Source organism: Phacochoerus africanus, chromosome 3, assembly GCF_016906955.1.
Source record: "Phacochoerus africanus isolate WHEZ1 chromosome 3, ROS_Pafr_v1, whole genome shotgun sequence".
NCBI classification, from domain to species: Eukaryota; Metazoa; Chordata; class Mammalia; order Artiodactyla; family Suidae; genus Phacochoerus; species Phacochoerus africanus.
In genome coordinates this window covers 22,322,687-22,340,044 of record NC_062546.1, presented here as the reverse complement: position 1 = coordinate 22,340,044, position 17,358 = coordinate 22,322,687, and the positions used below count along the sequence as shown (strand labels likewise).

Genomic DNA, 17,358 nt, shown 5'->3' with positions numbered 1-17,358 from the left:
TGGTAATGACTTCTGTCAACTTGTGTATGTCTGAAAAAGTATTTGCCTTCACCTTTTATTTATTTTCACCAGGCATAGTGTTCTAGATTAATAAGTTGTTTTTTTCTTTGAATACTCTGAATATTGCTCCGCTGACTTCTGGATTGCTTAGTTTGGAATGAGAGGTCTGCTGTCATTCTTACATGTTCTTCTGTATGTAATGTGTCTCTTTTTTCTGGATGTTTTAAGAATTTTTCTCTGTATCATTGATTTTGAATTTATGATGTCCATTGGTGTCATTTCCTTTACATCTCTTGTATTTGGGATTCATTGAGCTTCTTGGATCTGTGCATTTATAGTTTTCATCAACTATGGAAAATTTTTAATTATCTTATTTTCAAATATTTTTTCTGCCCCATCCTCCTTTCAGGAACTCCAATTATGTGTAAAGTCAGCCCTTGAACAACATGGGTCTGAACTGCATGGGTCCACTTACACACAGATTTTTTTTTAATCCTAAATACTATAGTACTGCCTGATCTGGATGTCGAGGAACTGTATATATGGAAGAACCATGAATATGGAGGGCCAACTATAAAATGCATATTTTTGACTGTGCACAGGGTTGGTGCCCCAACCTCCGCATTGTTCAAGGGTCACCTGTATTTTCGGCTGTTTGGAATTGTCCAAGCACAGCTCACTGGTGATCTCTTCATTTTTTCAGTCTTTTTTTCTTTCTGTGTTTTATTGTATATAGTTTCTATTGTTATGTATTTGAGCTCACTCTTCTTCTACAGTGTGTAATCTGCAGTTAATCTCATCCAGTGTATTTTTCATCAAACATTGTATTTTTCTTCTCTAGGTATTCAATTTAGGTCTTTTTTGTATCTTTCTTGTTTCTAGTTAACATACATAATCTTTTCTCTACCTTCTTGAACATATCATATATAGTTATGACTGTTTTAATGTCTTTGTCTTCTAATTCTCTCATTTCTGTTATTACTAATGATTTTTCTTCTCTTTATGGTTAATGTTTTCCTGCCTCTTTGAATGTCTGAATGCTTGTTAAGTATTTACTGAAATTCATATTTTGTTAATTTAACTTAGATTTTTTTTTTGTATACTTATAAATATTCCTGAACTTTGTTCTAGGTTGTAGTTAAATTGAAAATGGCTTGTTCCTTTTGAGGCTTACTTTTAAGCTCTGTTAGGTGAGACTATTATTTAGTCTATGGCAAATATAACTCCTTACTAAAGCAATACTCTTCTGAGTACTCTCTCTGCCTCATTGGGAATTCACAAGGTTTTTCCACTGCAACTGGTGGAATCACAAACTATTCCTGGCCCTGGTGAGCTCTAGGGATTGTTTCTCCTCTTCTTTTATGTAGTTCCCTTCTACAGCTTTGGTTGGTTTCCTCACATGCGTGTTCTAATCAGTTTTCAATTGAAGACTCGGAGGAGACTCTCTTCAGCTCTTGTTTCTGGTACTGTGCCCTGTGACTCCAGCTACAGTGGCCTCCCCAGACTTCCCACTGTGTCTTCTCCCTAATCCAAAGCCTAGAAACTCTCCTACTAGCCATTTGGGCTCATTGCATCTGTTTCCTTCTCTCAGGGATCACTGTCCTGTGCTACCTGATGTCAAGGGGCTGAAAACCATTGCTTTGTACATTTTGTTCTTTGTTTGTTTGGGGCACGGGATGGGTTGTAAATTCAGTCCCTGTTATTCCTTCTTGGCCCAAAGTGGAAGTCCAACTGTATATTATATATTTTTAAAAGTACATTCTAAACTGTATTTCCTTACCATTTATTACTGGTGTGGATAGTAATGCACTTAACTTTTGTGTATTGATCTTTTATTAACAACTTTGCTGTGTTGTATATTGGTCAGGTTTTGTTGCAGTAACAACCCCCAAGTCTCAAGGACTTTCAAATGATGAATGTTTCTTTTTTACTCCTGGTTCATCTGTCCCTGGCTGTCTGAACTCTGCCTTACAGCTTTATTTTGGGATTTAGGCTGTAGGAGCAGTGTTTAATGGAATGTGACTCTCTTACGGCAGAGCAAAAAGATAGGATAATGCAATAAATCTTAAAACTTCTCTAAAGACACTTATGTTACTTACATTCCCATTTAATTGGCCAGAAAAAGTCACATGGGCTAACCTGATGTCTATAGTGGGAGGAGGATGTATAGGCAGTGATATATTAGAGCTGGTTCATATAGGCTCATGAGAGCTGATTGTACACATCTCTTTCCAACGCTGTTTAGTGACATCATGTTGGTAACTTGAAATCAACTATGGCAGGAGTATTTACAGAATGTAATTTGGCAAACACAACAAATCAGTACTTTCTTCCTGGAGAACTAAACTTTTAGTTTCAAACCACTGGATATCTGCCTTTTTTAGAGAATAGCAGTTAATAGTTGAGAAAAAGATGATTTTCTATCAAATTTCATTTTAATAATTTGTTAATTTGTGTGTGTGTTTAAGTTTTACTAGCTATACTTCTTACCTCTAGTAAGAGTAGTGATGAAAGGCAAAATTGTCTTATTTCTGGTGTTAAAATGAATGCATGGAGTTCCCTTTGTGGCTCAGTGGTTAACAAACCCAACTAGTATCCGTGAGCATGCGGGTTCGATCCCTGGCCTCGATAAGTGGGTTAAGGATCTGGCATTGCTGTGAGCTGTGGTATAGGTCACAGACGAGGCTCAGATCCAGTGTTGCTGTGGCGGTGGCTTAGGCTAACAGCTACAGATCCGATTCGACCCCTAGACTGGGAACCTCCATATGCCTCAGGTGCGGCCCTAAAAAGACAAAAAAAAAAAGAAGGAATGGATTTTACCATTGAGTATAATGTTTGCTTTAAGTATTTTGGAGATAGCATTTATCATATTAAGGAAATTTCTCTTTATAATGTCACAGATTTCACATAATTGATCAATCGGTTTTATCAAATGCTTTTTCTGTATTTATTGAGATGGTATTTTGTAATTTAGTGAAAATTGCACTAAGGAATTTTCTGATGTTGAACTAACCTTGCATTCCTGGGATGAGCCCATCTTTTTTTATATTTTCTAGAATTCTGTATTTTATTTAGGAATATTATGCTTATATGTACGAATGAAATTGGCCTGTAATTTCACTCTGAGAAAGGTTCTGGTATCAAAGGTTGTTTATTGTTTGTTTGTTTTAGCTTTTTTAAATGAGTTGAATAATGTTTCTTATTTTTCTGTTTTCCATATGAGTTTAAGTAAACTTGGAATTATTTCCCTCTTGAATGCTTGGTAGAACTTGATATGATGCCTTCTGAACCTTAAATTTTCTTTGAGAGAAGATTTTAACTAGTTCTCCATTAAGATTGTTTTGTTTTTCTTGAGTCAGTTGGTAAATATATATTTTCCTAGGGATTTGTCCATCTCACCTGTCTTCCAAGTTTATGGCATAAAATTATTCCTGCTCTATCTGCAGTTTTTCATCTTTCTATTCATTCCCATTATTATTTATTTGTGCTTTTTTTCCCTTCTTTTTTTTTTGTTTTTTGTTTTTTGATCACTCTCGCTAGAGGTTGGTCAATTTTACTAGTCTTTTTGAAGAACCAGATTGGTCTTTGTTGATTGTCTTTATTAAGGATTGGCAACTAAAGGCCTGTGGACAAAATCTGTTTGAGACCTGTTTTTCTATGGCCAGCAAGCTGAGAAACTAAGAATGGCTTTTATCCCTTAAAAGCATTATAAATGTTTTAAAACACACACACAAAGAAAAAGATTCCACAGGACCATATGCGGCCCTTTAAACCTGATGTATTTCTTTCTGGCCCTTTAAATAAAGTTTGCCAGCCTGCTACCCTGTACTCCCTAGAGTCTTAGGTTATTGGTCACTGATTAATTTATCTTACTTCACTGTCTGCTCAGCCATGCTCTTGATTGGTTTCTCTGCATATCTATCCCACCATAGTGTTAGAAACAAAAAAAACCTTACCTCTGTTTTCTACATATTTGTTTTGTTTTCTGGAATAGGCAGTCAAGTAGTGCTTGATACCAGTGGTTTATTAAAAAAAAAAAAAAAGGATGGGAATAGAAATGGAAAAATGTATCTGGCAGTGTAGAAAGGACATCATTATTCTATTTTAGTGGTGGGATCTCTCTTAGCATCTGCCGTAGCAACAGTGCTCTTTGGCACGTAGCTTGAGAGCAGCTATGAACTTAGTCATATTGATCTTACAGTCTAATTCATAGAAATCTGGGATCCTGAAAAGTGATAGTATATTTTGGGATCTAAAAGGAAATGAATTTAATCATGTACATTGTAAAGCAAACAAAAATGATCTCATATGGATTTATCCTAGTTTTTTGCCAGGAGAAAAGTTTATGGTTCAGAGTATCTTTTAAAGAATGCCTGTCACTTTTTTTTTTTTTTTTAATTCCTCAGTCTCTTTTGGCCAAGGGGGGGAGTGCACTTTACCTCTTTTTTTACTTGTCCTTCAAATAAGTTTCCTCCAGGGTTCAATCCCTCTTTTCTGTATATTTTCTGTTCCCTTTCAGGATAGTTAGTCTTCATGTCATTGATTACTAACCATAGAGTTCATTCTTACACATTTCTCCCTATTTTTAATCTCATTCCTTGACTTCAAATCCTTAAATCTAAGCTGGATATCATTGCCACATCCCACGTGCACCTCAGATTCAATCTGAAACAACCCTTTTTATTCTTAGTCTGCTGTTACTTTGCCTTTTCTTTTTTTTAACCTTTGTCTCTGCCTCTAATGTAGTTTCCCTTTCTTCTGCTTCTTCTCCCTGCCACACCCAATACTGCCCAGTCTACTTGGCAAGTATAATCGTTCTAATACACAAAGTCAGCAGGCTTCATTTTTTGCTGCTGCCCTTCTTGCTCTTTATAGTCTAGCATCACTTCCCTGCGGTGCCCCATGCTTACTCCTGCCTTTGCATGTGCTATTGTTTCCTTCTGTGTGAAATACCCTCTCCCTTTTGACCTCTCTGGGAAGGACATCCAGTGAAGCTTGGTTCAGCCATCATCACCTTTGTGAGGCCTCCCTGCCTCATCGTCAGCCCTCCTTCCTGCATTCATGTTGTGCTTGGTATATGTCTCCACTGCGGTGCTTGACTCTTCTCAGAATACCATTGTCTGCACAGCTGTCTCCCCTGTGAACTGAGCTCCTCCTCGGGAGTATGAGCTGTGCCTCTCTCTCTGCATCCTCAACTTTGTATCTGGCAGCTGTTAGGTTCCTCAAAAATATCTGATGAAAGAACCAAAAAAAAATTATACTCCGAAAGCATGTTCGTTACAGCAGTTTTTGTATAATAAAGAATAAGCTGGAGTTCCCGTCGTGGTGCAGTGGTTAACGAATCCGACTAGGAACCATGAGGTTGCGGGTTCGGTCCCTGCCCTTGCTCAGTGGGTTGACGATCCGGCATTGCCGTGAGCTGTGGTGTAGGTTGCAGATGCGGCTCGGATCCTGTGTTGCTGTGGCTCTGGTGTAGGCCGGTGGCTACAGCTCCGATTCGACCCCTAGCCTGGGAACCTCCACATGCCGCAGAAGCGGCCCAGGGAAATAGCAAAAAAAAAAAAAAAAAAAAAGAATAAGCTAATGAAAACCTCAATGGAAACTTCCCTCTCCTCACCCTTCCTCCTCATCAGAAGGTTCAGGAGTTCCCTTGTGGCACAGTGGATTAAGGATCTGGCATTGTCACTGCTGTGGCTCAGGTCAGAACTGTGGTGTGGATTCGCTTCCTGGCCCAGGAGCTTCTCCATGCCATGGACACGGCCGGAGGTAAAAGAAATAAAAAGTTCACTTTGGCAGAGGAGGGAGCATTTCGTGACTCTCAGTCATTTCCCACAACCACCCATTTTGTGGAGGCTGGCGTTCAATTTGGCCCTGGCATGATCGACAACCTGATGTACCCAGCCAAGACTAAGATAAACTACTTGTCCTCAAGTAGAATAAATATTTCAAATAAAGTCAACCCAAGAAAGTCAGGCCAAACAGCTATTGATTGCTAAAAGCCTGAACTTGAGCCCAATGAATATTCCAAAGTTCACCTCCATGCAGCTTGCCTAAATGGTGATCAATATGCAATTACTGCCCCCTTTAAACGTGTCTCACACTGCCTACCCGAAGAAGGGTTTTACTTTTAAAATCTTTTGTTTGTTGAATTTGCTTAGGCAGAGGAAAAAAGAGAGTGACTTGGCTAAACCAGGGTCCTTTACCTTCAGTATTTCAAACAGTTCTGTGTTGTACCTGAAATGGTTTGAGTGTATGCTGAACAGTAACTGAAGGTGCCCTGTTACATGACCGTCATTCATTTCAAGAGGACTTTTTCTGAGTGGCTACACACCAAGGATATCATATCTCCATTTCCTAATTTCTTCTCACATGATTATCCGCCCTAGTCATAACCTTTGTAAATTTAAGCTTGTAGAACAGGATGCTAAAGATCAGCTGCAGTGAAAACAAATATATTATTTGTCTAGTTTCCTTTTTAGAATTTCATCTTGGTGCAAAAAACCCCATTCTGTTGAATTTAGACATTTGTTTACCCTGCTCCTGATACTTAAGATTTCATATCTCACAAACAAGGCCTTTTTACCACTCCAGGAGTCAGAACTCTATGCTTTTGTCTTATTCTCTTAAATACACTCCCTGACCCTAAGCTCTGTTGCTCCCTTTCTCACACTCCTGCCAGATTAAGCTTTCTAAAATCTGTCTATGTAGTGCCTTTCTCTTCTTAAACACTTCATGGCTTCTCAACATCTACAGCATGGAGCCAGGTTCCCCGGCAGCACATCCAGGGCCTGTCATGACCTGTCCCTGCTCACCTCCCTTCTGTCACCTTCCACCCCCTTCACTCATATTCCCCCCAGGTGGCAGGTTCTTACGGACCTCCTAAACCTTTGCGCGTGCCGCTGGCCCACCACTGCCGCCTTCTCTGCCCGGCAAATACTCATTCTTCAGACTCAGTTCAGATGTCATCTCACTTGACACCTTCACTCATTTCTCCTGGGTAGAGTTAATTATCTCTACCTCTCACCTCCTTGGACTTAATTTCCGTTGCTCTGGGCTTTTGAAATTACTTTTATTTACCTGTTCTTAAATTGGTTGAAGACGGGGAGCTCACAATTCCTAGTAACTAGTGCAGTGCCTGCTGCATGGAGGCACATGCTTAGTAGTCACTCTTTTTTCCCCCTTTCTTTTATTTAAACTCAGTCGTTGGGTTGAATATCATTTGTGAGTATCTGTGGATTGTTTCGATTAGTCCCACAGCAAGGGGACTAAAGGTAGGAATATTCACAATACATCCTTGATCTTTTGAGGTTGGCACGTAGTAGGATGACCAGCTATCTCGGTTTGCCCAGGACTGAGGGGTTTCCCAGGATGCAGTACTTGCAGTGCTAAAAATGGAACCATCTCAGGTAAACCAGGGTCGTCAGGCCCCCAAGGGCGCTGTCAGCAAGCTTTTTATCTACTCCCCTTTCCTTCTCTAGTTGGAACCCAATCCTGGCTGGCTATTCTGACCCAGGATAGCATCTTTTGTCGTCATTGACATTTTAAAAGCATTTTAATAGCATTTCCTCTATAAAAAACTATCCAAAGGGATATTATTTCTAATTCCTCTTCTTTGGCTTTCAGGAAAGAAATTGGATGAAAGGCTTTGGGTTATGTTATTACCACTTTTTTGATCAGACTTGTTTCTCCTTTTGCCTGATCATTTGCCTTGCTCCATCTATTAATTCTCCCCTCTATCTTCCATTTCCTCATTCCCATTGGCTTCTTGACACCCTAAAATACGATTAAATTGTCTGAATTCTTAACAATAATAATTTAAGGTGTTCCCGTCATGGCTCAGTGGTTAACAAACCCAACTAGCATCCATGATGACAAGGGTTCGTTCCCTGGCCTTGCTCAGTGGGTTAAGGATCCGGTGTTGCGGTGAGCTGTGGTGTAGGTTGCAGACATGGCTCGGTTCCTGCATTGCTGTGGCTCCGGCATAGGCTGGTGGCTACAGCTCTGATTTGACCCCTAGCCTGGGAATCTCCATGTGCCAAGGGTGTGGCCCTAAAAAGACAAAATAATAGTAACAATAATAATAATTTTTAAAAATCTTTAAAGATCTTTCCTCTTAAGCTGATGGACTCTCTTGGCTTTACTAATGGGTAGCCCACACTCAGCCATCTTAATCCTTTCAAATATTACATATGTGTCTGTCTTTCCTCATATCCCCAAAATACATGTAATCTCCTTGTCTCTCTTTAAAGCAACCAACACATAGAGATCTCAGAACCAACATGTTGGATTGTATCTTCGCCACTCTTAGAATCAGTTTTTTAATCGGAAGCCTTATTGTATCTTACAATAAGACTAGGTGGCATGGCCTCTGATATATCCCATGTTTCTCTCTCTGATCTAAGCTAGAAACACTGCTCTTTGGTGTGCTTCGAACATGCCAGCCTACTGTTTTTTGGCCATGCCAGCTCATTTCTACCTTGGGGCCTTCGTACTCTCACTTCCTTCTGCCCCTACAATGTGTATGACCAATTCATTTTCATTACTCAGATCTCAATACAAATGTTACCCCTAAAGACACTGTTCTTAATAACCTAACCTAAAATATCCTCTCCAGTCCTTATTTCACACTGCTTTGTTTCCATGACATTTACTACTAGGTTTCAATGTTCTTGAAAGCAGAAGCCATGTCTTAATTTTTGTTTTTCTCTTGTATCTACCACAATTCTGAGTAAGTGCTCAGTAAACATTGAATATTGGCTTGGTTAATTTACCAGCTATGCTAAGATATGAAATGACTGATTTGTTCCTCTCTACCCCATGTAGTGTTAAAGAAAACAATGTAACTTTGTAGAAAATTATATTCCTTAGAGAAGTATTTATAAGAGCAGTAGCTAGTGGCAGGATTATTTTACGACTTGAAGGGGAAATCGCCTTTATTTTTTTCTTGAAAATAGTTAATTTTTTCGAATTCTAAGAAGTACTACATGTTCATTATGAAAAAAAGAAAAACAGGGAGTTCCCATCGTGGCACAGTGGTTAACGAATCCGACTAGGAACCATGAGGTTGCAGGTTCGATCCCTGCCCTTGCTCAGTGGATTAAGGATCCAGCGTTGCCGTGAGCTGTGGTGTAGGTTGCAGATGCGGCTCAGATCCCGCGTTGCTGTGGCTCTGGCGTAGGCTGGCAGCTACAGCTCCGATTAGACCCCTAGCCTGGGAACCTCCCATATGCCGAGGGAGCGGCCCAAGAAATGGCAAAAGGACAAAAAAAAAAAAACAAAAAAAAAACAAAAAAAAACACTGAAAAGTAGAAAAAGGAATAATAAGATGCAGAAAAGGCATTGACAAAATCCAACCCCTTTTTGTGATAAAAATACTTAAACTAGGAATAGAAGGGAACTTCTTTAACCTTTAATATAGAGTATCTTCAAAAGATTCACAGCTAACATTATATTTAATTGTGAAAGACTGGGTGTTTTCCCCCTAAGATGAGCAATAAGACAAGAAGGTTCACCTTCACCACTTCTATTCAGCATTGTATGAGAGGTATAACCAGGGCAATTAGGCAGTGAAATGAAATAAAAGGCAACCAGATTGGAGAGGAAGAAGTAAAACTATCTCTATTTGCAAATGATATGATCTTGTTTTTAGAAAATCCTAGGGAGTCCACCAAAAACTATGAGAACTAATGAGCTCAGCAAGGTTGCAAGATCTAAGATTCATATGCAAAAATCTGTCGTATTTCTTTACACTTGCAATGAACAATCCAAAAATGAATCCAAGAAAACAATTTCATTCACACCCAACATAAAGAAAAATACCTAGGAATAAATTTCACAAAAGAAATGTTAAACTTATACTCTGAAACTACAAAACATTGTTGAAAGAAATTAAAGAAGATCTAATGAATGGGAAAAAACCATCCCATATTCATAGATGAGAAAACAGTTTGTTAAGATAGCATTACTCCTCAAAGTGATCAACAGATTTAACACAATTCCTATGAGAATTACAGCTAGCTTCATTGCAGAAATTGACAAGCTGATCCAAAAATTCATGTGGAATTGCAAGGGACTTAGAATAGCCAAATAGTCTTGACAAAGAACAATGTAGAATTCCCGATTTTAAAAACTTACTACAATGCAGAGTTCCCATAGTGGTGCAGTGGAAACGAATCTGACTAGGAACCATGAGGTTGCAGGTTTGATCCCTGGCCTCGCTCAGTGGGTTAAGGATCTGATGTTGCCGTGAGCTGTGGTGTGGGTCGCAGACGAAGCTTGGATCCAGTGTAGCTGTGGCTCTGGCATAGGCCAGCAGCTATAGCTCCGATTGGACCCCTAGCCTGGGACTTCCATATGCTGCGAGTGCAGCCCTAAAAAGCAAAAAAAAAAAAAAAAGCCCATAAAACAAAAAGCTTACTACAATGCAATGGTAATGAAAACAATGTGGTAGTAACATAAATTAATGGGATATAATTGAGAATCCATAACCATGTATATCTATGGTCGGCTGATTTTCAGCAAGAACACCAAGACCATTAAATGGGAAAAGAATAGTCTCTTCAACAGATGGTACTAGGACAGTTGGATGGACACATGCAAATGGATGAAGTTAGACCCTTACCTCATACCACATACAAAAATTAACTCACAATGAATTAAAGGTCTAAATGTAAGAACTAAAACCATTAAACTCTTAGAAAAAAAAGGAAGGTGTAAATCTTCATGACATTGAGTTTGGCAATGGTTTCTCAGGCAAAAGCACAAACAGAAGAGACTAATAGAAAGTTTTGTGTTTCAGAGGGCACTGTCAAGCAAGTGAAAAGATACAGCCTAGAGTGGAAGAAAACATGTGCAAATCATTTATCTAAGAGACGTGTATCTAGAATAAAGAATTCTTACAACTCAATAATAAAGATAGTTAAGCTAATTTAAAAATGGACAAAGGAGAGTTCCCCTTGTGGCTCACTGGGTTATGAACCCAACTAGTATCCTTGAAGATGCAGGTTTGATCCCTGGCCTCCCACAGAGGGTCTGGGATCCGATTTTGCTGTGAGCTGTGGTGTATGTAGGTTGCAGATGTGGCTCAGATCCCACATTGCTGTGGCTGTGGTGTAGACCAGCAGTTGTAGCTCGTATTCTGTCCCTAGCCTGGGGACTTCCATATGCTGCAGGCGCAGCCCTAAAAAAAAAGGCAAAAAAAAAAGGGGGCAAAGGATCTGAATAGACATTTCTCCAAAGAGGATATACAAATGGCCGGTAAATACATGAAAAGATGCTTGACATTGTTAGTTGTCAGGAGAATGCAAATCAAAACCAGGAGATACCATTTCACACCCAGTATGATAGCTAGAACCAAAAATTCAGACGATAAGTTATTGGTAAGGATATGGAAAAATCAACACTTACATGCTACTGGTGGGAATTTAAAATGGAACAGTCACACTGGAAAAGTCTGATGGTTCCTCAAAAGGTTTAAACATAGAGTAACGGAGTTCCCATCATGGTGCAGTGGTTAACGAATCCGACTAGGAACCATGAGATTGCGGGTTCGATCCCTGACCTTGCTCAGTGGGTTAAGGACCTGGTGTTGCCATAAGCCGTGGTGTAGGTCGCAGACGCGGCTCGGATCCCGCATTGCTGTGGCTCTGGTGTAGGCTGGCAGCTGCAGCTCCGATTCAACCCCTAGCCTGGGAACCTCCATGTGCAGGAGCGGCCCAAGAAATGGCAAAAAGACAAAAAAAAAAAAAAAGCAAAAACCATAGAGTACCAAATATCCTAGCAGTTTCACTCCTAGGTATGCATATACCCAAGAGAAATGAAAACATACATCCACACGAAAATGTGTACATGAATATGTATAGCAGCATTATTCATAATAGCCAAAAGGTAAAAACACCCCAAATGTCTATCAATGGGTGAATGGGTAGAAAAGTGGGACATATCCACACAGTGGACTATTATTCAAGCTTAGAGAAGAATGAACGACTGATTCATGCTACAACATGAATGAAACTTGAAAACATTACACTAGGTGAAAGAAGCCAGTCACAAAAGACTGTATATGGTATGATGCTATTTACTTGAAGTGTCCAGAGTAGGCAGAGACAGAAAGCAGATCAGTGGTTGTTTAGGGCTGGGACGGGACGAGGAAGGTAGACAGGTGATGGCTTGTGGGTAGAGGATTTCTTGACAGGGTTATGAAAATATCCTGTCATTGGCTAGGGCACATACCTGTGAATATGCTTACATTTTAAGTGGGTGAATTTTATGGGATGTGAATTGTACAGCTTGACAGAGCTGTTAAAAAGAAAGAAAAAGGAATACTAGGTGATCGAAAATCCTACCACCTTGAAGTAACCTGTTACGTCTTCTCAGTCTCTTTTAATGCATATTTTTACATAATTGAGGTAATGCTTTATATGGAATTTTGGGTATTATCTTTTGAGGTTACCATTCTGACTATAAGAATTTGTTCGTCCTGTTACACTCGCTGCTAGTTGTTGATAGGTGTGTACTATTCCTTGTAGATATACTATCGTAATTTTCTCACTGGTGGACATTTAAATTGTTTTGTTTTTATTTTTCTTTTTTCCATTATAGTAAGTACTGCAGTAAATACACTTTTTTTTTTTTTTTTTTAAACAACACTAACATACCAGTGAGATGCTTTATGTAAAACCTTTTATTCTTCCCAGAGAAAAGAAGATTTCCCGGAGCAGTGCCCTGAAGGTGCTGGACCATGCCATGATTGGACCTGAGGGCACGGACAACTGCCATAAGTTTGTTGACATTCTTGGCTTAAGAACCATCTTTCCCCTTTTTATGAAGTCTCCCAGGAAGATCAAGAAAGTGGGAACCACGGAGAAGGAGCATGAAGGTAAGTTCACGGGAGAAGGCAGCCTGATTTAGGTGCATTAGGAGAAGTGGGGAAAGCGAGGGCTACTTTGAAAAGCTCTGTTGTGCAGCTGAGGCGTCGACTCTGACGCAGAAGAGTGCTGCTTTTTTCTTTTTCATCTTCTTATTTTCTATGTAACCCAGAGACTCCCGATCACTGACGGCCTTTGTTGCCCTGGTTCTCTGCTTGTTTGAATCCTAGCGGTTCCATCCCCTTCTGGCCTGTTAATAAGTCTGTGTGTGAAGGTTTTGTTTTCTTCACTATAATTTGTAGCGAGGTGTCTCTCTGATGGAAGACCCTTTTGAAAAGAGTAATGAGGTGGCAACACATGTCACCTCCAGAATAGTGCTTTCATGTATTTCTGTATTAAAGTATGATTCAGCCAACATCAGGAATTGCCGAAATAAACTATTTACAGCCCAGGTTCCCCTTTTTATGTTCCTCCCCCCTGATGGTGCACCCTCCCAGCAAAATGCCATGAACTGCAGGGCAGTGAGCAGAGTGGATACTGCGAGGCCCCACTCTTCCTGCTATTGTCTAGTGGCCTGGTGCAGCCCTCCCCCCCAGTAAATAGCCGCAGCTCAGTCGGGAAAGCCCAAGATTTATGAGCATTGGCAGTTCTGCTGGAGGCTAACAGACTCTTGCACTGGGGAATTTACATGGTTGGGTGGTTAAAGTGTGGGGAGGGGGCAGAGAGAGGGCTGAGGAAGTCTTGTGTGAAAGAGGAGAACCTGGGCTGATTGGCTGGCTACTTTGGTTGTCTTGTCAGAAGTTAACACCTATCCCTTGGTTTGGCTGGTTTTTCCCACCAGTAATTGGTGGAACAGCATAGATCTGCAGAATCTTTTGCATTCCTTACCCTCCTAGACAAAAGTTTGAGAGTTCCTCTCTCACCTCAGATTGACTTGGCTTCTCTTCCGACTTGCAGTGGCTAAAGGGAAGGTGATGTGACATATCTTCAGCAGTCACCTCCAGTGATATCTCCTCTGATCAAATCACCTCTCCAGAGAAGCAGAAAGTCTGTCAGGGGGAGAATTATGGACTGGAGATCTGAGCACACATAGAATTCAATTCACCTCAAATTGGATACTGACCAAACACCAACTGTGGACATGTTAACTCCACTGCTGGTCTTTGTTCTTTCCTCAATGGAAACTCAGCAGAATGAGACTATGGGAGAGGGAATAGGTGATCTTAGCAATCTATCTGGTAGATAAAATTTTGGAGATGGTCACCATTCATTGAAAACCTGGCCTACTCCTAGCACTGCTACAATTATGTGCTGTCTGACTTGGGCCTCACAAGCCATGAAGTAAATAGTGGTGTCCTTGTTTTTTATTTTATTTTATTTATTTTTTATTATGGTTGATTTACACTATTCTGTCAATTTCTGACATACAGCAAGGTGACCCAGTCATACGTGTACATATACTTTTTCTCATATTATCTTCCATCATGTTCTATCACAAGTGTTTGGTATAGCACAGGTATCCTTGTTTTTTTGGACAAAGAAAATCAGGTGAGAAGAGAACCAAGCTGTGGTTCTATAGCCACCTAGCTGTGTGACTTTAGACCCTTTGCTTAACTTCTCTAGACTACGTTTTCCTTCCCGGTCTGTAAAATGCAGAAACTAGACCAGTGATCTAGAAGCTCTGATATCCGTACCTTAAGATCCTGAGGCACAGGCCTCAGTTGTCATGGTTTTGTCCTATAATCCAGGAAACTCCTCCAGAACTGTGTGGCTGAGCTTCTGGGTTCTGTCGAGAGGCTTGCTGCTACATCTTGGGCATGCTTGAAGAAAGTGAAAGAAAACAGCCCTGATTTAGCAGGCTCTTGCTCTGTGTGCATGGTGCTGAGAAAAGAAATGACAGATTCGGTGAGCAGCTGTTTTCCTTCTGAAAAAATGTGCCCGGTGGCATGCTGGTAACAGTACATTTGCTTTAGAGTGCCCGCGTTAGGAATTCGATAACATTGTATTAGTGAGGGCAATGGCTTGGTAAGACAGCTCCTGGAAGGCGTGTTTGGACCCTAATGGCTGGTGAGGATGGGAGCTGCTCTGCATCCTGAATACACCAGCACCCCGAGAGAAGTGAACCCCAAGAGGAAAACACAGCCCTGGCCGGATTCCCACCCCTTCTAGCTCCTGCTGCTCCTGGCTGTGAGTAGTAGGTGAGAGTGGAACAGGGCAGGGCAGGGGCACATTGTGCAGGATTTCTTTGTCTTATCTCCTGGGTGACTCTCTATAAGCTGACCTTCCTGAAGCAAGCGGACCAGGTCTGTGGGGTTAGCCAGAGCCACATAGCCCCAGACCATCAGGAGTATTTGCAAAGACATCTAGCCTCAGGTTTCCACCAGGCTCTTGCCTGCATCTGTAACAATTTTCTCTGACCTGTCTGCCTGGCTACCTTTAAGTCATCATTCAAGTCCTTAGTTTTGATGTCACTTTCTCAGGGAGGCATAACATAAGTTCCTAGGCTAGAATAGAGCCTCCTATTAAATGGATTCTTGGACCCAGGCCTAGCCCTTAAGATTATAGAACCAATGACATGGCCCTATCACCTGCAGGTCCCAGGGGCTAGCCCCATGCTTGGCATGGGGTAGATGCACAGTATATGTTTACTGACTGCATGACTGAACAACCACTTCCCTAAAAGACAAACAGAGATTTGGGGCTCACCCCAGAGCCCCGCATGGTTGAGTCAGTACAGTTGGTGGTTGATGGTCATAAGCCTGGGGTCAGTGGTCTTTCACCCAGCTTGTCTGGAAGCCAAAACAAGTGGATCTCTAGCCTTCAATTTTTCTTTGCCTCATGAGCTTCAAAATTATGGCAAAACCCCTCCCTGTCTCCTTAAGAATCATGTTATAGACAGAACTTCCTTATAGGTGAGGCCATCCTAGGACAAGCTCCTTTTGGTAATCCAGCAACTCCTAGTAAAGCACACTGGGCTGGGAATCAGCTTGTCAGTCCAGAGGGCTCTGAAGGGCTGACCTGCACTCTTCCCTGTCTTGTCAAACTCAGGAGCTTGTCCCCTATCAGTGTGAAGTTCATCCTGGTCCAGTCTCAGCCCCTGTCGCCTCTCAGGACCTCCCCCAAACTGCTGTGGTAGCAGTACAGCCTCATGCAGTACAGATGGATCCACTGCTTGTCAACCGTGTGATCCTGGATTGATTCCTAAACTCTCTGAGCCTTACTTGCCCCTTCTGTAAAAGGCTAGATCTGCCACATCGGGTGGTTGTGAGGTCAGGTGAGCTGACACATAAATGTAGCACAGAGCCCAGAATGGAGTAGGCACAGAGCCCAGAATGGAGTAGGTGGTTTAAGTTTTCTCCTCTATGAAATCTGACTCCAGTTTTGCCCACCCTGGCCTTGGTCAGACTGGCCTGCAGTCTAATTGCTGTATGATAGCCGCATGAGAATGGGCAAACTCATCTTGACCGGAATGTCAGGGGTCATGATATGCTAAATAGTGGGGTGGCATTCAAACAACTGTGTTCCCAAAGCCAGCAAATGGGGAGAGAGAAGAGATGCTCTAGATTTAACTGATTCTAGAGGGGAGGGAAGAAGCAAAAACCACCCTGCTAACCTAGAATTGCTGGTAATTTAGTTCTTCTTTTGTGAGTTGGAATGGAGGAGAAAAAGAATTATTGTAATTGAAATCCATTCTGGTTTGCATAATAAAACCTTCAGAAATAGATCCTGGAGGCACTTAGCTTGGGGGATGGGTTAGAAAGAAAAAAAAAATTGCCCTTGGGTGCAATAGCATGATTGGCCGCCTCCTTGGTTTTATAAAGAATAGCACAGTATATTTTGTCTCCTTGGAATTAACTACTTCAGAATAGAAGGGAAGAGAAAAAGAGCTGGGATCCAGAAATGGCATTTGACCTTTACTTCTTGTCTCTTTTAAAAATTCTTATTAAAATAGGTCCAATTTTCCTTGTATTGCTTCATTAGGTAGGTGAGTTATTGAATTTATAGCAGTTCTAGTTAATTGTGCTGTTTTAACATGGTTCCCCTGGAGGCTATTATGAGCTTTAAGGGGGTGAGCTACTGAGCAGTGTGTGGGTGTGTGGTGTGCATGCTAGGCATATGCTCGTATTTTACCTCATCAACAGTGACAGCAGTTGATAACAGGTCACTGCTTTAAAGAATACTTTTACATTGTTGGCAAGGAATTGGAGGTGAGTCTGGTGAACTCAAGTCAGGAGGCGTGCAGTTGCCTGGTGCTTCTTGGACTCTTAATAGTGAGGAACTGCAGACCAGAGCTCCTACCACCTGCCAGGGTTGGAAGAGGGAAATCCGAAAACCTTCCCTGCAGAAAAGAAGGGAATTTAACCAAAAGAAGCATGAAAATAAACTTTTTTTTTTTTTTTTTTGCCATTTTCTTGGGCCGCACCCATGGCATATGGAAGTTCCCAGGCTAAGGGTCCAATCAGAGCCATAGCCACCAACCTACACCACAGCC

General features: G+C 41.1%; 1 protein-coding gene across 1 annotated transcript in view; it reads left to right on the top strand.

The window, feature by feature from the left end:
• Nucleotides 1-17,358, top strand: part of CTNNBL1 (catenin beta like 1) — a 179,174-nt gene that overhangs the window by 105,283 nt on the left and 56,533 nt on the right. The window contains exon 11 of the mRNA XM_047771120.1: nt 12,696-12,877. Within this exon, the coding sequence (XP_047627076.1) occupies nt 12,696-12,877 (182 nt within the window). The remainder of the gene's footprint in view (nt 1-12,695; nt 12,878-17,358) is intronic.